Source organism: Argiope bruennichi, chromosome 7 (assembly GCF_947563725.1).
Source record: "Argiope bruennichi chromosome 7, qqArgBrue1.1, whole genome shotgun sequence".
Lineage (NCBI taxonomy): Eukaryota > Metazoa > Arthropoda > Arachnida > Araneae > Araneidae > Argiope > Argiope bruennichi.
The window spans coordinates 127439839-127463040 of NC_079157.1; the positions used below are offsets into that span (position 1 = coordinate 127439839).

Sequence of the window (23202 nt, forward strand, 5' to 3'; positions counted from 1 at the left end):
CAATTTACAACGCGCTTGTAGAATCAGATGCAGCCATATCAGAGCGGCAGTGAAACGGATGCGTTACAATTCTTATTTACCATTCACATATATTTTATGAACGTCTTCTGCGCTACTCGAATCCTCACAAGGCCTTCTATGATGAAAAAAACGATGCGCCCTTTTATCCTTGATATAGACAGAAGCTTGCCATGTTGTGCAGGTATGCGTGGTTTGTCCGAAATCGGATGCGCAGTCTTGCTTGTTGCTAAGCGCAGGCTCGAAGGTCGTGTTTGCTTGCATGCGTTTGCACCAGAGCAGTGTTCGAAAACGCTGTTTCGACCTTGATGCTCTTTGCCGTTGGATTCACGTGTGGCGACTCCCGTGCTCGAGACGAGAGGAGCGGCATCTTGTTATCCTTTCTGCGATAATGAATCATTCACTCCGTGAAATGCCTCTGTTACATAATATGTTAGGTGGGACGCTTTCATCTGCGAGGCAATTACAGTTACTTTGTTAATACTTTTTCTTTTTTGTAAAACTAAAGAAATTGGCAAGTTGATAGTGTTAATATTTTTATATCTTATATAAAATTTCGTTTTCATGGTTTATTCGCCATTATTTGTCCTGCTGTTTTAAAGAAACCAGAGTCAAAGGCAAAAATAGTCCGCTTGTAAATGATGTTTTTCGTTTCTGATTGAAAGTCAGAAACACAAAAGAAGGCGAGGCCTCTCTTCACAGTATTTGTATCTGTGTTCGGAGTTACGACGCGTTCTCGAAGTAAATCTTACAATAACGAAATAGGTAACGTTTGTCGTTTTATCTTTTTTTTTTCAACTAAAAAAATGTTTACGAAAGTGCGTGTGTTTTGTATTTAAGCTGCTCTTTTCTTAACAAACCACATATTATCTCAGAACACTTTACTTTTTTTCCTTCTGCTTTTACCATTGAATATTTGAGGCATAAAATAAAAATCTTGTTGAAGTATTTAAAAAACGTGTCTGAAAGGGGTAAGATATTATTTGACCATCTTCGCATCATTATTCTTCCAAATACATTGTGATTTTTTTAACTGGTTCCAACATTCCCTTAACTTCCTCGTCAACGACTTCGTTTTACACCTCTTGAATGGACAGTAGTCAAATTCTCAAAAAGGTAGTTGGATTTCGAGAGGCTTTGTCTCCTTTTCGTCGGCGAGTGGACGGAGCACGTAGCACACTGCTGTCAGGTAACATTCGAGGAGAGGGCTCCGCGCTGAAAAGGGTCTTGTGCGGCGAGGAATGCGCTTTTGTGTTCTTTGACCTTGAACAAAATGCCAAAGAAATAATTACAACCTGTTCTCGTGGTCCGATTCAGGGTAATGTATTCATCCAAGGACGAAGTGCGTCGCGATGGATATTTCGGCCGTCTCTCTTGCGTAATTAATGAGGTTAGATGGAAAGATGCAGAGATACATCTACTTCTCGCCGCCCATCGCCCTGTTATTACACACAGTGCAACAACATTGACTGACTTTTTACTTTGCTACGCCATCATGGAATTCACCCATTTGTTGCTTGGTGGTTGCTGCGCTTTCAAAGCAATTAGACTGGACCTGCATGTTCGATTTATAATTCCTATACCTTCATGGAGGAGCTAGAAGAAGATCAGAACAGCAGGAATCAATGAAACAATGTATATCATTTTTTTACCGGAGGTTTGGGGTCAAATGGACCCGGTGTATGCTAGAATTTCAGATTCTTTTAATGTAGTGGCTTTGACAGCATATGAAGGTGAGCAGCAGAGACACAGAGATCTTCTCACCTGTGTTTCTGCTGATAGTGAAAATGCTGATGCTCAGATTTGTCAGATATTGATAAGATTATGTCCCAGAATGAAAACAAAACGCAAATTTTGAATACTTAGAAAATAAGAACGGAAGTTCTTTTTCTTTCTTCATGAAAAAAGTAGCAAATTCTTATATAAAATGCACAACTTATAATATGAATAATCTATCTTGAAATGTATGTAAAAATTTTATTTTATTTTGAATGAGGAATGATAAATTTATTTTTTGAGCCTGGATATAAAAATGTGAAACGAAAATTATGAATTTTCAAAACTGTACGTTTAAAGTTCTTTTTTCCCCAAAAAATTTCAACTGTAGACTATATGTAAAGTATATATTTTATTATACTTTGAATATTTTTATACAAAAATAACAAGTTTGAAATTATTGAAATGGGAAGAAAGGAAATAATTACAGGAAGGGCATGGGGAAAGGGGGCTAAGTTAAATTTTGGTTTTTCTTATTACAAATTGCATGTGTGCCTTGAATAGAAAATATTTACTTGAAAAAATGTACATATACTCTTACCATAATTTATATTTGGACAAATACCCAGTAAAGTAAGAATAAGTACCTGACAGTCCGTAACTAAAATACATTCGAATAAAGGTTTCAGAAAACCGCTGCTTGAAAGAAAAGAATGCTTTGAAGAAATCAGACATAAGCAGAAAAATGGTGCACAATGAAAGTGTTATACAAAACGAAATTATTTCATTAAATAATCATGTAATAATCAATTTCATGTAATAATCATGTTCATATAACTGCTGAACGTTTTTTTTTTTTTTTTTTTTTCTTTTCCCCTTTCCGTTTATCATTCTGCTCTTTTCTCATTAACAGAAACGGCTGCGTTGCACCATTATTTATCAAACATACACTTCATCAAAAACAGAATCTAAAAAAAAATCTGTTTTATTCTTTGATAGTTCGTTTGTGATTTATAATTCTTCTTCGACTAGTAATAAATCATAATATATTTAATAATTAATTAAAAAAATAATGTAATTTTAACAGCACTTGTAAGCATACACTATCTTTTATGCGGCAGATTTTAGACGGCAACCATTCCTAATTTTGGAACGAACTCTATATGCGGCTGAAGACACCTTTTCCATCTCTTGCTTATTCTTTAATCCATAAACAAGAGTCATTCGGAAAAACACATCTTTATATGAAGCATTTCGTTAAAAATATTATTAATCAATTTATTTAACTACATTTTGTTGTGTTTATCATTTCGTATTCATTCATTCTGCAGTTCCTAATGAATTATTCATATAAGAATGGAATTCCTGGTATGTTTTCTGTAGTAAGAAAAGAATTTTAAGAGAATTTTTACGTACCGGTACATAGTGCTGATAAGATGATTGTCTTCTAAGAACGCTTTTTGCAATCGTTGACAGCACTGACTTTTGACTTGTAAAATTAACTTAAGAGATTATTTATATTTTGGTTTATCAATAAACTCAGCACGTTTTTTTTTAATTCTGTTTTTAACTAACAAAACGAATCAATATTTTAACTGATGGTAATTAAGTTTATTTGAAAAATTCTGATTTATAAATTTTTATGCGGCATGTGACTCTCAAATCATATTTAGAAAAATGAAATATAGCTAATAATTTATGAAAAGTTCTTAAGCAGTTTGTCCAAAATGTGTTGTGTATTCGAAATATATGAAATGGAAACAGATTTAAAATATTAATATTGGTTGGTCTTTTTATACCGGCCCGGCCAATGCTGTGCTTGTTCTATTTACATATTTTTGAAGGGCGTTCATCTTTCTGCCTCCTCTTCGAAATGGACAGCTGCACGAAACTGGATCCGTGGGTGTCAGAGGTCAGGGCCAAGGGACGAACTTATTTCGGGATGAAAAAGTGAAACGAGAAATCGTAACCCGCTTGAGCCAAGTCCTATTTGTGATCACTTCTTATCATCTTTGCTTCGAGGCAGTCTTCAATTTGCATATTAAATGATGATTAAACTGAATCAGTAGAATGTGAATCAAAATTATTTCTTGATGTTATTTGCGAAAGCAAACAAACAAAAGCCGCCAAGATTAGATGAATCCTCTTTCGTGTTCGCCAAATGAAGTGTTGCGGTCAATTCGTACGCCAAGAGTGCTTACAGATACGTGTTTCATATAATTCTGTATTGGCAGATACTAGCGATCTTTGGCGACCCGTTTATTCGTTAGATGAACGACTTTTTAGAGCGTTAAATTATTTACATGCATAAAAAGATTTTGTTTTGGTCATTGATACCACTGAAAAACACGAATTCATTTGTAGCAGTTTGCTGCAAATAAAGAAAGTGGTACATTACGAAATAAAAGTGGAAGTGAAATTCCTTTTACGAGGTGAATGATGAGTAAGTCATCAAAACATTTAAAAACATTGTTAAGATGACTATTTCAGAATGAATTAAAAATATTATTTATACTTATTCATAAGTAATCATTCTTATTATAAGTGATAAGAGCACATACTTAGCGTTTTTATGTATAGAGAATTGAGTTCATTCACAACGGATTTTCATCCGAAATATAACCTCGTGTCTATGCGCCATAGCAATATACAGGCGAACCCTGCTGTGTCGTATGCTCAGTGATTTAGTAAACAAGCCTCTCGAGCACCAGAAGGTTTTGTTCCTGTGGCGAAGATGGACGTTCCGCTTGGGCGCGTCGAAACGCGTTCGTTTGTCCTCACGCTTCGCTTTGCTATTTAATTCTCGCGATATAAACAGAAGCACGTGTTTTCCTCCAGCATTCGAGGTCATCCTGCCTCGTCGCGCCAGACCCGCTGTCGTCGGTCGGAAAGTTTATTTTCGAGGAAGAGGGAGACGCCGAGCGATCTTGAGCAGCCTACGCGTTTCTTGCAGAACAGCTGATCGATGAGTGGATCTGCTCTAGCGGGGAGGGATCGGGGCCAAATGGGATGTTTTTATTCGTATTATTAAAACCAGCGGGAATGGCATCGTATATTCTCAATTAACAGTGAATGTTTGATTGAGACGCGTTTTTCTTCAACCGATTGAAACAAAACTAGGACACTGAACTACCATTTCAGTCACAAAATCATTTACCAGATTTGATATATTTAAATCATTACATCCTGTGATAGTCTTGCATGGCATAGGTTACATATACAACAGTTACGAAATAGGAACCTTAGGAGTGAAGTTAGCATTTTAACTGAATCTACCATGTAATCCTGGGCGATTAATCCCCGGCATGCTGTATTTTAATTTCACTTTCGACGCGTTTTTACTCTAATAAAGGTACTATACCAAATAACACTTATTCTTGCATGTCGTTGACGATAATAGTTACGAAATATGAATCTTTGGCATGAATTTATGATTTTTACGGAATTTAAGATTGACGCGGCTTGCGGTTGCCGGTATTTGAAAATGGAATTTGTATTTTGGGGTTATTTTTTCCAACCGATTGAAATAAAAATTGAATACAAAATGACAATTGCAATCCCAAATTCCAGTATCAATTTGATATATTTAAATCATTGTATTCTTGAGTTATCACGTCTACGTACGTCTGAGAGTACAGGCCGGCAACCTCCTGGTGGATTTGGCTCAAAATTGGGTGAATGTCTACACTATAAATGTTAAATATGTGTACCGAATTATTATCCATGCTACTCGCTTCGTTCGGCTAGCTCATATCCGAACAGCCAGACAGATTTTCTTTGAATAGATTTTACTCAAAACTTGTTAGAAATCTGCAAATTTGGTATAAAGGCCGTATACCGTATATTTCATCCGACTAGACTAGCTCAAAGCGTTTTTGGGTTATGTGTTTGGAATATGTGTTCAAAATCTCGTATGGTTTGACGATTAAAATGCTTAGTATTCAAAAAAGTGAAAAAAAAAAAAAAAAAAAGAAAAAAAAAGGAAAGTTAATGAAACCGTGTTAAATATTGCTGAAATCAAAAAATGCTGCATAGGGAATCGTGTTCAAGAAATTTATTGAAATTTTCACTTTTCTTTTAAGGGATTGGGTGATTAAGTTAGACTTCTTTGTTGCAACACGTGTACAAAATTATTCAATTTTAAATCTTTCAAGGGTTACTCATTTGAACCCGGTTACTCGTTTATTTAACTCTGGTGTATATATATATATATATATATATATATATATAATATAAATGAACCCTGTTTGCCAATTAATGATTCGTTTCCTGTCATTGAGAATTTTTGTTTGTCTATGACTCTCTCTTCTTGTTTCAATATCTGCCGAAAAGAAAATCTTACTGGTACCTTGAAACTGCTTTGGGAGTGCATCATCACTTCTCATTTTATGTTTTTTGATACTTATATGATTTGATCTCATGAAAATGAATACATTTTGATTACAAATTATTGAGTGTTTTCTATGTCTCATTTTTTTGTTTCATTGCATTGAGTGTTTTCATTGCATAATTTTTATTCACGTATGCATTTTTTTCTGTTTCATTTATAGTTCTGTAATGGCGGGGATTTATCTGAATATTTAAGCCGTAAGTTGCAACTGTTTGCTATTTCATTATGAACTTTTACTGAATTTTTCTTTTTTCTTTTCTTCTGCATAACATTGTGTGCTGAAGAGTTTAACTCAATGATAATGATGAATTTCCTTTATTTCAGTAAAAGGTAGCTTAAGTGAAGATACTATTCGGCACTTTCTCCGACAAATTGGTGAGTCTCGAATCCTGTGGTTTCATCAAGTATATACACTCTAATTTTAATATAATATTATGTCTTCCAACAATAAATGAATGCTTTGAAAATATTTTAACAATGTATTATTTGAATTTATGAGCTATCAGTTAATAATTTTATCGGTACTGACTTTTGCCTGAACAACTACTGTTGCTGCATCTATATCTAAAAACTGCATTTATTATATCATTCAGTTAATATAAATGTAGTTCTCTATTGGGGATCCTTTAAAAATCAGACCAGAGGACTGCTAGCATAACAAAAGATCAGATTAGTGGTGACTTATTTTTAAAAAAAATGTATTTCCAATGCAAACAATCGATTTTGAAATAACTATAATCTTTCTTGTGATATTATTGGATGTATGAAAATATGTTGTTGCTTTTGTATCTTGGAAACGACTTTCTTGGTGTAGCACACTGCATTTTTTGTAGTTGTTGATGATCAGAAAATTTTTTATTCAATAATTATTTTGAGATATTATATAAATTATGAAAAATATTCTATAATACACATAAAACTACAGTGCTGAATGATTCTTCTTCCTGTCCATATATTTTGAGTAAGCATTGGAAACTTCAGCAAAAAAAGCTTTCATATTAATTGAAGATAATTTTAGTTTGATTAAAGTTTGAATTTTAGGTGAGATGACAATAATTGAGTAAAGAAACATAATACAGTAAACTAAATTGTTTATGGTTTCTAAATTGTTAATGGTTTCATTATGTATTTTAAAAATTTGTTGTTAAGAAATACTTTGAGGAAGCCATTAAGACCTTTTACCACCAAGCTGCCTTTTGAAACCATTTGGATTCCAAAGGTAGCTAGTATTTAATAAATATTACAATATCTGAGCAACATACTTTGTTTCACGACACATCAAAGTCAGTGACATTGATGTAAATGGAGAATTATGAAAGGATCACTGTAATACATTTTCTGCGCAATACAGTGTTGTAAATAAACTAGACAGTGTGGGAGCGCTGGCAGTTACTTAGGACAGGGACTTTAGAAAATTAAAATCATCTTTATTACGAAAATACATCATATTTTGGTGGGGTGGGGAGATGCTTATCACTCTTTAATAATATATTATATGACACTTGATTCCCCCCCCCCTTAATTTTAAATTTGCAATATTACTATAAAGGATCCTTTACATTTACCACTTTGTAATTGTACAACTAGCTTAATGTTTTAGCATGATTTATTAATCTTCACTTCCGGGATTGAAATTTGTATGTTGTACAGTCATCAAATAAAATAATGGACACCACTGTAACTTTGCTATTTATTATCTTCACAGAACTGGTGCCAGTAAAAATGACTCAAAGGAACAGGTTTATTTAAATAGACACATTGATTGATTGGAATAGTTGACTTTATTAATTAATTAGTATCTTGGAATTTTCCTGTTGCACCTGGAATGTTTTCTTCTTCTCCTTTTTTTTTCTTTTTTTTTTTTTTCCCATGCAAACAATTGTTTATTTCAAGAGTAGGAACCCAGAATTTTTTGGAAACCTTTAATGAAAATTTTGAGAGTTATAAAGTTTTAAAGTGGCATGCCCATAAATGAATCATAAAAACTTTTGTCTATGTCTTGGAAACTATAATATATTTCTCAATTTTTTTTTAAAGAGGAGAGGTTCATTTAAACAAAATTTTACCTCACAAATTACTTGATCAAATAAATTTATAAATAAAAAAATTAATTTCTTTTTCAGATTTTTAAACACGACTATGATAAACCAAATTATAACAGAGTAAAATTTTTGTACGAGAATAAAGCTGAGATATTATAAGATCCGAATCTTGGAAAATATGTGCATATCAGTAATAGTGTATGAAATCTATTGAATGATTTAGATTTCTGTAAAAAAGTACAAATTGCTGAACAATTTCACTTTTATTATAGAAATTTATACTTTTTCAAAAATGATTTAAATTGAATGCCCATTTTTATTAGCGGAAGCCATGAAAGTGCTGAATCAGAAGGAAGTTGTGCACAGAGATCTGAAGCCTCAGAATATTCTGTTGTGCCACTCTGGAAAACCTGATCCACCTCCTTCAGAAATAACTCTGAAAATTGCTGATTTTGGATTTGCTCGCTTTTTAACAGATGGTGGCATGGCAGCAACACTATGTGGATCACCCATGTATATGGTGAGTTTTCTTTTGAGTTAACTTATCGAAAGTCAAACTTCTGAAATGGAATTTGAGATGATTGTCTCATAATTAATCCTAATGGATTAAAAATCCACATTCTGTTTCATTTGCAATTTACTCAAATATGCTGATTTTTAGGCTTAGACATCTAGCTATGTTTATTCATTTAACTAGTTCATCTTTTGATGTCAAGAGTTTTATTTGCAGATTATTATATATATCTTTTGTATCTGTGAAACCTGAAAAATATTTTTGTAATATTTATCAATACAATAATAAAAACATTATATATATATTTTGGAATATATTCCTTAAGCACATGCACCCATTTTTAAAGCATATTAGGACTAAAACAATCAGTTTAATCTTTTCCTTTTTTGTTTTCTTTTTTGACTCCAACAAAAATTAAAGATTACTCCGAATAATTATATCTTGCATATGTTCAGATACAAATGCAATTTTCCCCACAGGAATAGAGAAAATTGATTTGTATCTATTCAAAAGTTTTTTAATTCTTTCTTTCATCTGTTGCTTTATATTGAATGTAATAAATTAATCATAATTATTATAATAAATTGCTCTTTCTACACAAAAATATTTAAATTATTAGAAAAAGAATCAATATTTTATTTGTAAATAATAAACTATCCTGTTTTTCTAGTTTCTACTACCTTCTAAACTACATTTAAAGGTATAGGGAATAAAAATGTTTTGAGAAATTTCAGTTTTCCCCTTTTTTTTTTTTCTTTGCTTTTTTTTAAAACAAATGAGAAATAGCAAATTAAAGCAACCCCATGCATGTAGTTGTAGCTACAAAGCAATTGCCTAAGATTTCTGTGCTGGAAGGAGCCGCAGTCATATAGATTTAAAAATAGTATTACCCTTATTGCAAAATAAATAAGTTTTCAGAAGCTGCAAATCCTATGAATAACAAGATATCAGATTTACAATGTGTGTTTCCATTGAACTACTGAAATCAATATTAAATGAATTATAATTAGCTATTTATTTTTAATATATTGGGATGTTTATTATTTATTTGATTGATTTTATTAAATTCCACTTGACTGAATGTAATACAATAATTTTTGATGATATATTTGTTTGAAATTAAGTATTTACTTATATTTATTTCTTTTATAGTAATTAAATGCTTTTATTTGCAAGTTAAGAAATTCTTAATTGGTAGTTATGTTTAATGTTTCAAGAAATTTATTACTTTTGTCTTATTTTTCTCGATTTACAAAACTCAATAAAAAAGTTTATTTAAAGAGTGTCTTTGCAATGTTCACTCTATAAGTCTACAAATCTTGAAAATTGACCCTAACTTTTAATAATACCAAGAAAAAACATGCACGATTAAATGTGAGAAAGTTATGTAGTAATGAAATTTATTTGAAATATATACATATATATTGAATTTTAAGATGGTGCAAAAATGACTGTGTGTTCACATTTTTGGAAGTTAGTGGCGAAAAAATGTGAAATTTCTCTTAATTTTTAACAAGTGAAAGTTCTAGTTATAATTTTGTAAAAATAAGTTATATTTATAGCAAATTGTAGAGTATAAGAATTATTTTATTCTCTTTTGTTAGGCTCCAGAGGTCATAATGTCCTTGAAGTATGATGCAAAAGCTGACCTTTGGAGTATTGGCACAATAGTTTTTCAATGTTTGACAGGGAGAGCACCATTCACTGTAAGTTGTTTTCAAGTATTCCAAAATGTGCCCTCTTGATGGTAAATTCTGTGAATGAATCATCATTATTATTATAATTGTCATGTTCGCTCTTTCATTCTGACATGCATAATTTTTGCTTGTAGGCACATAATCCACAGATGTTAAAAAATTTTTATGAAAAAAATGCCAATTTGACTCCAAAGTAAGTATTTTTTTTTTAATGTTGTATAATTTTATACTTTTTCATTTAATGTGATTTGTTTCATGTTTATAGGAGCAAGATTTTTTAAAAAAAATTTCACTTACTTTCTGATATGTTAGAGTTCTGAATTTTTATATACTTAAGTGTTGTCTGTGACAGTGTATTATTTTATTATTTTCAGAATTTAATTATCAATTAATTGATTTATTTGATTAAAATTTGATTCTTTACCAATGATGTTACCTGACAGTAAGCTCAAGAAAAAAAAAAAAAAAAAAAAAATTCATGAGTCCATGATATTTATCATATTATAAATTAGAAACTATAAATGGTCAAATATGATTAATACTAAAAAATAATACTTTTCAGTCACTAATGAAAGTATGTTTCCAAAATTTTCAATTTGTGTGTGTGTGTATATATATATATAATATACAGTAGTTCAAAACAACATAAAATGGTTGCTGTTTTAATGATGATTAACTAAGAATCTATGTTTTGCTCATAGTTTATCTCATAATAAAGAAATATCTGTATTTCATTTTAATCTTAAGAGTTATTATAACTTTTTTCCTACCCCTTTTAGTATTCCTGAGGAAACTTCCCCTGAATTAACAGATTTACTCATTCGATTGATGAAGAGAGATGCAAAGGATCGGATGGATTTTGGTAAATACTTGCAGTTAATTTTTGAATATGATCTAGTTATTCATAAAAATGAAAGCACTGATGATGTATTATATATTTTATTAAGATTATTTATATTCATGATAAAAATGGTACCATATTTTATATATATATATTATCATACTAATTATTTAAACATTTAGAAACGGTATAATATTCATTGTATATTATTGTAAAAATTGTATATTATTCTTTTTTTGGCTACCTATTTCTCATTAGTCCTTCAACAAATGCATATAATATCTTCCCACATATTCTGATGCTTGATTTTTACACTGTTTATTAATTGCAGGCCAGTTAATATTTGCAAAAATCTTGTTAGGAAATTTTAAAGATATATCAAATATAAATTTTAAAGATATCTCGAATGTAAATTAATCAAAAACACTGAATTAATTTTTCTTTTTAACCTTTATTATGTATTTGTATGTCCTAAATATTTAGTTGACTAAAATTCTACACTTACATTTTAGCATTATACTCACTAGTACCCACATTTTAGTATTATATTAGTTCTCATTTAAAGTGACTTTTCAGTTTTGTGAGAGACATTATTCAGTGAAATTCACTTGTTTTTAAGAAGTTGGTGTCATATTTTAAGAATTGTTGAAATACTTTTTTTTAATGTATGTTAACAACTTAAAAATATTTTCTGAATGTCTTATTTTATTGAAATTTCAATTTTTGTTAAATATTTGATGTGTGTGTGTGTAATGGAAAAAAGAATTATTTATTCTTATAGTGCATAGTTTTGTACATTTTGCAAAATGCTATAAGAATGATGATTTGTAATAATTTATGCTGATTGTTTGTAAAAATCTGTTTCATGCTTTTAGATGAACTTTTCAACCATCCTTTCTTGAAACCAGTGCCAAGAAGTAGTGAGTATGATTTTAAATTCCTATCTAAGTGTTTTTATTTTTATTATTTTTTTTCATTATTGAAATCTGATAAATTTGTCTTTTTACCATCTTTATATCTTTTGATAGATAACATGATTTGACTTTAGAAAAATGATTATCCCTTATCCTTTAGGCTCTCCTGTACCTGTACCTTCTAGGCGCTCTATCTCCCCTAAAGCATCTCCCAGCAGTCCCATATCGCCGTGTGAATCACCTGGACCAGGCTGGGGTGGTGAGGAAATGGCTCAGACATCATCTTCAATGTCCCCTCTTAATAATTCTACTTTGTGTTCTAATTTGGAGCAAAGGTATTCTCCCCCCTCTCCAATAGAGCAGGTAAGCAAACCAAGAAATCCATTATAAATTCATGTATGTAGCATTCATTTACTACATTTTTTCTAATTAGTATCACTGTGCGACTTTGAATACCCAATCGTCATTTTCTCTTGATTATTATCTGTATATTCTGTTATTCAGAAGTGTAGGAATGCATTATTTATTTAACTCAAAATACATAAAACATCTAAAACTAGTTTTAGAAGATTGACTAGTTTTATACTAAATACTATAAAACCTGATAATCAAATCTACCATTAGTCAAGATGTTCAAATCACAAAATAATGCTGAAATGGTTTCATGTATCTAATTCTTACTGTTTTATTTGCTCCAACATTTCTGTTTGCTTATGCAAGTGACATCATAAAACATTGATCCTTATTAAATTTGAATGGGTGTCCTCTTTATAACTTAAAGGTGTCTGTCAAGTAAATCTATGGATTCTTGCATCTAGATGTAGATATTGAATTTATATACCTTTTTGGAGGTTATTTTACTTGGAAGCATGATATTTATTGTGGGTTATTTTGTTAAGATTTTAAGTGTACATCATTCACTGTTTATTGAAGATCAAAGACCCTACCAATTTTTTTTTTAACCATGATTTTATTTATGGTCTTACCATCTGAACTTCTACTGATAGTGAGCGTACTTCTACTGATAGTGACCAAATTGGCTTCTTGGAACAACAAAATGCACTTCTTTGTTGGCACAATTTTGTTAAAAATTAATGTTTAATTTGTTGCTTACATTTCTGGTCTAGTTAAATATATTTAACAATTTTTTTTTGTAAAGAAACCCTATTATAATGCAATATTAAAAAATTTATTACTTTCTTCAATGTGTTATTACTGTTGAGGTTTTGTAATTAGTAAAAGGTTTTATATTCATACTGTATATATTGTTTTAAAGATAGCAATTTTTCTCTTGGAAATTCCTCTAATCTTAGTATTCTTTTATTATTATAACCATTCCAATGGCCATGACAAATTTTTTTTTTACATTCGTCTTGTTTACAAATTAAAATCGTGATCTATCCCCATCGGGTATTTGTTGTTCAGATATCTCCAATTATGAATTAATTGGCTGCTTGGAATGGTGCATTCTATTTTTATTATTACATCATTTGTACATATCAATAGTACTTATCTATAAAATATTCTAATTGCAAATTTGTCTTTTCATAATCATTTGTTTATAATTACATTTTATCTTTTTGTAGGATTTTGTAGTTGTTCCTTCAAACTTAGGAGAAGAAACCAAATTTTGTAAGTGAAAAAGAATCATTGCTATTTTTATTAGAAAAGCTTATGTTCCAACTTTCTTTATTTTCCCTTTGATCTGCCATTATGCGTTCATCGGTTATTGCTTTTGCCATTATTTTATGCATGCATCTAGTACTTTCTGATGAATATTAAATTGATGGTACTATCTCTTATTTTATATTTAAAAATTTTTGTCTGTGACAATTTTATAGTTGAATGTTTTATCTTTGACTGTAAAATGACAATTATAGTTTTGTCCTTTTTAAACAATTTTATAGTTGAAAATTTGCTGTACACCATGTATAATACTTTGAGATATTTTATATAATAAGAGTTATAAAATTGGTGATATTTGATCTATAGTTTTCCATAATATTCAAGGACATTTTCTGGTTGCAAAAACAGCTGAATTTTGTTCATCTGTTATTAAATTTACATTGTTATAAACTATACTTATGTCAGATACTTTTGTCATCTGTACAAAATGTTAATTGCTATACAGATTTGAAGACTTCTTTTACAAGACTACAAATAAGTACAAATAGTTATTAACTTTTAATTTAGAATAATTTTTTTTTCCTTATTTTCATAAATGACATTTTAATATTGCTTACTGCTGTTGCTTCAGGCATCTCCAATGACTGCATTATTAAAATCTCTTTCAGGTGATTATGAAGTTAATAAAAATAGCCCAATGAAGCACCAACTAAGTGATCCTAATCTGTAAGAATCTTTCATTTTTCTCCAAATGTTTGCCATAAATTTTTTTTTTCCTTCATTGATTTTCTACTAAATGGCAAATCCAACTTTAGTATCTTTAATTAAACCTTTGTAATTCTCAAAATCAATGTACACTCTTTCAAAAAATTATGAACCAAAAATAATTATTAAAAATTCATGCTTTTCATAACATAGTTGTTTTTAAAGCTTTATTTAATATAATATTATTTAGAAGTGAAAGCAGTAAAACAATATAAAAAAGAATTGTAGATAGTTTTATTAAATCTTTTAAACACTTTTAATTAGTTGGCATGCTTCATGTTTGTGAAGTTGGAATTTTATAATTGATTTTCAACCCATTTCCTGAGGTGTGCTAGAGTTTTTAAAATTTTATATACTTGCTTGTTCCGGACAAGAATATATTATTTTAATATGTAGACTTTAATACTTTCAAAACTTAATTATTAGCTAATTAATTATTTGTATTCGGATTTCATATTTGCGATATCTTTTGGTTATGATTTGAGAAATTTTTATTGATTTCAGAATTCTTTAATATTAATAAATTTTAAAGGTAACTAAAAAAGTGATTAAATAAAAAAATGCATTATGCTAATGTTTTCAAAGGCTCTTCTAAAAATGTTTTCATCAATCATGATTGCTTTTTTTTTGTAAGGTCCCCATCCAAAATCCCTGTCACCAATAAAGCTTTCAAAAAATCTACGCAACATACAAACATCAACCTCTCAACCAAAGCTGTTCGTTACAAAGCTTCCCAGATGTCCTCCGAGAACGAGGGTGCCTGTGCCATGCAGATATCGGAGACAGCCCACATGGTGGATCCTGTGCCTGTGCCCACACAAAAGGATGCCTATGAACAAATTGAGCACAGCCTCCAAAACACTCCGGCTTCCTCACCACAGGAGGGTTTTGATATGGCTAGGAAAATGGTTTCTCCTGGAACTTCACCCACCTGCAAAGTAAGTTAATTTCAGAAATAGCAGTATGGTAATGTGCTTAAAAATAACATAAATAATTAAATTTCGAAGCATGTTTTTTTAAATGTGCTTCTAAGCTCATTAATTAATTCTAGGATATAAAAAAAGAGCAATAAATTGAGATATTTATTTAATTTTCTGAATATATATTATGAAATGGTGCTAAATTCATTCTTGAATTTATTTCAAATATCATACTGAGCATAATCCCATTTTATGGGCAATAGAATGAAAATAATTTTCAGAAGTTGGTTTTCTTTTAGAAAATGTTTTGAATTAATAATAAAAGCATTCCTCAGGAATAATAATAAACATTCCATGAGTTTACATGATTATTCATCTGATATGTTGGGAAAAAAAACTATTATAAATGCTACTTGTTATGTAAGATTGTTAAATTGTCCTTTTGAATGTTTGCAAATTGATATGTAGATTTTATTCATTGCTCTTATTTTTATATAAAAATGAATTTTAAAGTAATTATAAAAAAAGAGACGAAGTTATATCTATTTTATTATTGATATAACCACTCTTTTAAAGCTTCTTGCTATTTGTATTTTGATATATATTTTCATTGATATATATTTATTTTTTATTGATATATTTTATATATAAAATTTCAAGCTAACTATGTCTTTGGTAGAGAGAAAGTATCATTTTGTAAACAAATATTACTTAAAATTTATTCAATTTCTGTTTTTGTAGGAAATAGGAGCAGCTTCTGCAGAAAGGACAAGGAGAGAATCTGGTAATTCGACAGGAAGTGATGTTTTTCGTTTTACGGACATTAATTCTTTCACCCCACCTACAGGTAAAAAATTCTCAAGTACTTGTTTTTGTTAAAAATTTTTCCGAAAGAAATTATTTCAGTATCTGTCCTTCCCTCTGTGCCCTTCAAAAATTTTGAAATAATGAATGACCGGATCTTCTGTTATGTGTGAACTGAATCAATTGGCCAAATATAAATATTAAAAAAAAAAAAAAAAACTATAAGAATGTGCAAAAATCTATTAATTAGATTATTTTGTTTTGTAGTTAGCTTTATTAAAAAAACGAAAACTATGCTGAATTGTTAAAATTAACAGTTAGATATTTTTTTTCCTCTTCCTTTATAGTATAAATAGACAAAATGTTGCTTACAAAAGCCTGTAGAAGTACTTTTATCCCCTTTTCTGTATAATTGTTCTTAAAGTATGAAAGCCTATTTTCAGTGTAAGGCTTTATATTATTTAAAGTCTTAGTAATACATCCATATTTGTTTTTCAGTATTATGAATGGTTATCTTTGTTAGAATAATTAATTTTTGTCAGCATTTAGAGTAAATAATAATTTCTTACAGCATTTTCATTTATTTATTTATTTTTGTAAATCTGTAGGATATTATGTTGTATAAATATGGTTCCCATGTGTTATAATATTCTTTAGGTATCTAATACATTTGCACAGAACGCTATTTAGAAATCAAGATTTTGAAATTCTGGACGTATATATAAATTTCAAAATGAAGATAAATCGATTTCTAATTTTTTATTTTCTGCAAATTTATCTATTATTTCTTATCACAATACTTAAGCATTTATTTTTAATTCTAGCAAATACAGATTATTATTATTGGTTCTTTATTTTTAAAACCTTGAAGAATAAAACCCTTGCAGAAATAAATTTGGTTAGATTTCATAATCTCATGATAGTGTTTTTAAATCTAGCTGTAGCTCATTATGGGGTTTTCTTGATTTAGTAGCTATAGGGATATTACTGATTAAAAGCAATATTTTAATTCTGTAATGCTGCAAGAAATAATTAATTATTATCATTATTTTTTTAATGCTTCTAGAAAGGAGAACAAGTACATTTAATTACAATATGTTTCTAAAATAAAATAAAATATAGTTAAAATTATTTCAAAGAATTATTTTTTTTAGTTCAATTCACAATTGGAACTCCTCCTGCTGGTGGTCGCCTCAGGAGCTTTAGTGGCAGCACCCCACCTCCAGGTTCTGGACGCCAAACTCCCACTGGATGGCGTCACCAAGCGACACCTCCACAGAATTTGTCTGGGTCTCCTCTGAGACGATCAGGTTGGTTTTCTCCTGAAATTCTTTTTTAAAAATTCACTACATTATCTAAAATATTTTTATAAAGATCCAAATTTAATTGATAAATTTTTTTTCATTGCAATTAAAAAAAAACAGCGACACAGCACCACAACTTCATTTTCATTGATGTTAAAATGCAAATAATGTTTTTACTTTTATTAAATAGACTTCTTACCGTTTTGTATGTATAATTCCCAAATGTTTCAAGCATATTTATTTTAACTTATGTCAAACACTTTTCATGAATTGCATGTTTTTCTGGGCACTGTTATCAGTCTTTATATGTCTTTTACTCATTTTCTATGTATTTTCAAAAGTATTTCCTTGTTTAAATGCTTGATCTTTATTGTATTTGCAAACATTTTTATCTAATTTATCAATAGATATTATTACATTTTTTATATTGCATACGTATTTTTTCTGTAGTTGAATTGGGGAGTGTCACATTCGCAAACAACTTTTATTAACTGATAATTTTGCATATTTTTTTACTTCATTTACTCCCTGCTTAATTTTGTCAAACTTTCCTATCTTGTACTGATTCTTTTCAGTGATTAAATTTGTCTTGACATTCTGATTGAAATTAATAATTATCTAATTCATTTCTGTATATGTTTTTTTAAAATTAATTTTTATAAATTATCCAGACCTGTAGGAAAAAGCATAGTTAAAAATAAAAAATTTCCAAAGTGAAAGATATGTTCATATTATTTATTTTAAACAATTAATCTGTCTAATATCGCAAATGATATGTGCATGATAATTTCATAATATTTATTTTTTATCCTATCTTTTTTTAAGTTAAGTTTAATCATGTTGAAATTTTAGTTGAAAATTTTTCTCCCTTTTATGTTTGGTTTGATTTATTGCTAAAGAGCACAGCTTTGCACTTCACTGCAGCAGTTATGTATCAAAATAGATTTTTACTTGTTTTTAATACATATTCAAGTCACAGAACTTTATAACCATTTTTAGATTTAAAAAAAAAAAAATGTTTTTGTGTCTTCTTGTGTAAATATTTTTTCATATATACTGATAATATCAAATTCAAGAAGTGTTGTATTCATAATAATTATGTTAATAGTACATTTTTTTGTGAATAAGATTAAATCGATTTGGAATAGTTCTTGCATGTCAGATAAAAAATTAGAGTGTTCAATATTCATTTTACTCGAAAATTATATTACTATTCTCAGTTTTAAGATTTTAGTATTAAATGCATTTTCTTGTTCTTAAACCGTCTAAAAAATTTAGTTTCCTATTTAGCATCTAACCGTCTGAGCTGTCTAGAAATTCTAATTTGTGATAGGCTGTTAATAGCATTCCGTATATTTATCCTTTTTAGGAATTTTCAATAAATGGAATTTTGCTGTTTGAATCAGTTCTATAGCTTGCGTATATTTAAATTCTTTGAATATAAAAGTAGGCATAAAAGTAATAATTTAATAAAGATTTTTACAAATACAAAATTTGTATTGGATTATTATTTTTAAATAATTTATTAAATAATTTTACTAGTATTACAAAGCTGTGCTTTTTTACTGTAGGAATTTTATTCTTCATATTAGCATTTATACGTTTTTTCCCTCTTTATTTTCCTTTCATGGCTCTCCTCCCTTCCTATCCCTCTAGGATCGACACCACCACTAAATGTGCCCAGCCATTCTGTTTCTCCCGTTCCTTCCAGAGAGTTAAGGCGCTGTGAACCTTACCTCCGACAAAACTGTACTCAGCGGTGCTTAGATTTCAGGAACAATATGGCTGTCCCCCTCAGAGCCACTTTCGGTGCTGGACGAGCTATGACACTCCCCGAATTCAACTCCAGAGATTTATGGCCAAGTATGAACTGATAGTCTAATTCCCAAATTTGCAATTTTAAATCAAGTGGCCCTGTTTACTGAAAAACAATTACCCAGTTATTTTTGTCTCTGAAGATAAATGTGCTTTTGAACAAGATGAGTCAAAATGCACAGATTTTAAAATTTTATTCTGCTGGTAGTTGCGTAATTAATTTAAAAGAAATATTTTTAGAGATAAAATACTAAATGCAGGCATCATAGATATTCAACGGGCTTTCTTTTTATTACATGATACATTTCATGTGTCAATGCAGTTTTTACTGAAAATATTGTAACATGTCTTTGTCACTAGCATCTGTAGTATGATCTTTTAATTTAATGATGATCTTTGGAATAATGTATAACTGACCTTCTGGAAACTCAAGTTAAAAACAATCGCATGGAATGCCACATGAATAGTATTGTGGCCTTAATGATTCTCTCTTTTCATTGGTGGAGTGTTCTTTTCATTGATATACTTATATTATTAAGGGGGCACCTTCATGATTAATAATTTTAAATTTTTATACTATTGATGCTTTTACAGAAATGTGCTATAGAAAATTAGCAAAGAATCCCACTACAGAGCTAACTGATTTATGCCATTTTACAAAAAGAGCAATTTTTGATGATGTATGATATTTGTGAAAAAAAAAAAAAAAAAACTAAAATACATTACTACTTAAAATATTTTATCTTTCAAATAATTTCATCGACTGGGTGTTGCTTACTAAAGTTTTGAAATCAGAAATTGATCTTTCTTAATCATTTGAAATGTCATATTGATTGATTTTTTTAATAAAGCATTTTTAATTCCATTTGTTATATAATATAATATCAATTAGAGTGATTATAATTTAAGTTGCATTTTCAAAAACCTATTAAAAAAAGAGCCATTGTTTAAAATGACCTGATATTTCATATTGAAATTGGTTTTTACTTACACATAGAAAAAGTGAAAAATGGATGAAACCATTAAGAAAGAGAGGTTGGTGATTACTTGTTTAAAAAATATTTGATGTTCTGTCCACTGTTATCATATATAAGCTGAAAACACAAAATAATATGTTCTACAACAGATTTCAATGCTGTTATTGTCAATTCATTGCTTGATATGAAAATGTAATTTGTAAAAAGTACAATACATGACTTGTTTTATTGCTTTTATTATTTTTAAATTATATTTTATTATGCTTGGGGATCATTTTATTTATTATATTGTTGATTCATTGTATGTCATAAATATAAAGAATGCAGTTGTAACTTTTGATAATCCTCTTAATTTTGGAGATTGTAGGGTCTTTTAACTGCAACTTAGACAAATGAAAATTGGTGATTGTACATCAACATTTACAAATCAGTTTCTAATATCTCATTTATTTGAAAGGAAGTCTTCCAAAATTGATACCCAGTTTCCTTCACTGTGGGATGAAGCACAAAACATGCCATGTTTAGTAGGATATGAAAATTTCGATGCAAGGACATTACCATGCATTGTATTTATTAAAATTTCTTTTAAAAAAATTTGTTTGGCTTAAAATATACTCTTTTTATTCTTACATAACCTATACAAAAATTATTGAATATTTGAAAAAAAAATTTGTTGATATTTTACAAAGTGCTCCTAAATAAAATTTGAACTCAGCCACAGTGCCAATTTTTTGAAGCATTGCATTGTTGAATAGGTGGAAAACTTCATTCAACTTCTAAATAATTTTTTTTTTAATTTTGAGTATAAAATGATCATTTGTAAGTTTCAAATACTTGAATCTGAAATATAGGAGTTTGATATTGTTACTGCAAATTTAATGTAATATTTTGTTCAGGAAGTTAGTGGTCTGTTTTGGGATTAAACTTTTGCAGAAATGGTTATGCTTAATATCACTTAAATATGCTGGAATTGTTGCATGATTTAATGATAGGGTTTATATGTTTTTTTAATTTACTGCTCATTTTCTGCAGGTGGAATTATTCCTGAGGTTGAAGGAATGAACTACATTCAGCGATCTGGCAGTTCTGGAAGACTGAGTGAAAATGGTCTCCTATTGGGTCACTTTGCTCTTAGTGGAGGAGGAGGTGTGTGATGACTTTTTATTTCTTTTCACACATTTCGGGTTAAGAAGAATTTTGCTATCGATTTTTTAGCTTGTTTCTTTGTGTGTAGAGTTTTGAAAGTTTTTACACTTACATAATCTCAATGGTAATATGTTTGTTAAAAATTGAATTTCATTTATTTTTTCCCGTGGTAAATTTCACTTGATAACTAATTAGAAAACACCTCAGTTTTAAGATTCTATGACATTTATAATAATGAATTACAACAAAGATTAGAGAGAAGCAAGTGATTAAAATGAAAAATTACCTTTGAATGTATTAATTATGGTATATTTTTAAAACTTTCTATTCTTCTTTTTCTATTTTTGTTCATAAGTTATTATTATTTTATTGCTAATTAAATCAAATTTCTTATGCGTGTTTTAGTTGATGATATGTTTTGCAGAAGCAGGGTGAATAATTAAACTGAAAGAGACGGAATTTTATATATTAATAGCTTTTACATAAAAAATATCCTCTTCCGTCTCTATAATTATTCCTGTACAGAATACATTTGTAGTATTCTAAATTTAAAGCAAAAATATTTTCAGAATCATCTATTGCATATTTTCTTCATTTCTCAACACATAACCAATGGCCCAGCCATTGGCCATTCAAATTAATTATTGGAAGCTGAGCTATATCTTGTTATTGAAAAAGCTCATATATTTGCAGTCACTTTAACTGACAAAATAATCATCATTATCATTTTATTATTATATCGTTTGATGTAAAAAATGTCTTACTTGTCCTATTCTATGACTACTGATGAGTTGTTTCCCCCCCCCCCCTTCAATATTTCATTATTTATACAATTTTTGTCTCCTATTCACTTTTTACTCAATAATATATATATTTGCACAAATAAATTGCTGATTTAACAATATCAGTGCGCTTATGCATTTTTTGTCTTCCTTTCATTACAAGAAGAAAAAATTATGTATGATAATAAAAAGAAACATGAATGAATATACTTACTACATTTGGCTATAAGTCTCTGCTTTTACAGATATACATCACAATTTCATTACTTCAGAGCTGCATCAGATTTTTCATCAATGATCATAGCATGAAATTGCAGGCAGTAATATCTGAAAAGACATATAAGTTTTTTCATTATTTCTATAAATTTGTGGTAAATAAAGTTTTCTATCAATAGCTGTATTTTCTTCGATATTTGTATTTGTAATTTTATGTTGCTCATTTTCAATTCTGTGGCCTTTAGTATGTTTAATATAATCCAATAATAATTGAATAAGTAATCTAAGCTGAATTAGTCGACAAAAGACATTATATTTTCTTCTTTTTTTATTATTTTTAAATTTTCGAACTGTTAAGACATTAACTGAAATGATTACTGAATGATATAAATCATCTCTTATCTGTATTTCATGCTATTTTAGCATCTCAAAGTCCTCCTCTTTTAACCTACAATATGCAACAGCAGAGGTACCTGTACAACCAACCGTCATGCCAGCATCATTGTTGCTGTGGAGCACAGGGATCACCAGGAAGGATTCGTCGTAACTCTTACACTGGAGGAATGGGTGTGGACTCATCTCCAACTTGTCATTTTTACTCACATGGAAATTCTCCTTCAAGTCTAGAGGGACTCTTCATACCAGAATTGCCAGAGGAAACTCTACTTGAGGTATGTTACAAAATACTAAGTAAATTTGTTTCTGGGATCCAAGA

The 23202-nt window shown here is 29.3% G+C and overlaps 1 protein-coding gene across 4 annotated transcripts in view; it reads left to right on the plus strand.

Moving 5' to 3' along the window:
• LOC129974886 (serine/threonine-protein kinase unc-51-like) overlaps positions 1-23202 on the plus strand; it is a 103004-nt gene that overhangs the window by 66736 nt on the left and 13066 nt on the right. For 3 of the 4 annotated variants that reach the window (XM_056087660.1, XM_056087662.1, XM_056087661.1), the window contains 16 exons: positions 6285-6321; positions 6449-6499; positions 8490-8686; positions 10285-10386; positions 10512-10570; positions 11157-11239; positions 12094-12138; positions 12293-12495; positions 13719-13764; positions 14427-14484; positions 15158-15461; positions 16185-16290; positions 17402-17557; positions 19208-19414; positions 21376-21489; positions 22911-23158. In XM_056087660.1, the coding sequence (XP_055943635.1) occupies positions 6285-6321; positions 6449-6499; positions 8490-8686; positions 10285-10386; positions 10512-10570; positions 11157-11239; positions 12094-12138; positions 12293-12495; positions 13719-13764; positions 14427-14484; positions 15158-15461; positions 16185-16290; positions 17402-17557; positions 19208-19414; positions 21376-21489; positions 22911-23158 (2016 nt within the window). The remainder of the gene's footprint in view (positions 1-6284; positions 6322-6448; positions 6500-8489; positions 8687-10284; positions 10387-10511; positions 10571-11156; positions 11240-12093; positions 12139-12292; positions 12496-13718; positions 13765-14426; positions 14485-15157; positions 15462-16184; positions 16291-17401; positions 17558-19207; positions 19415-21375; positions 21490-22910; positions 23159-23202) is intronic. The other variant, XM_056087663.1, reaches the window with a different exon arrangement.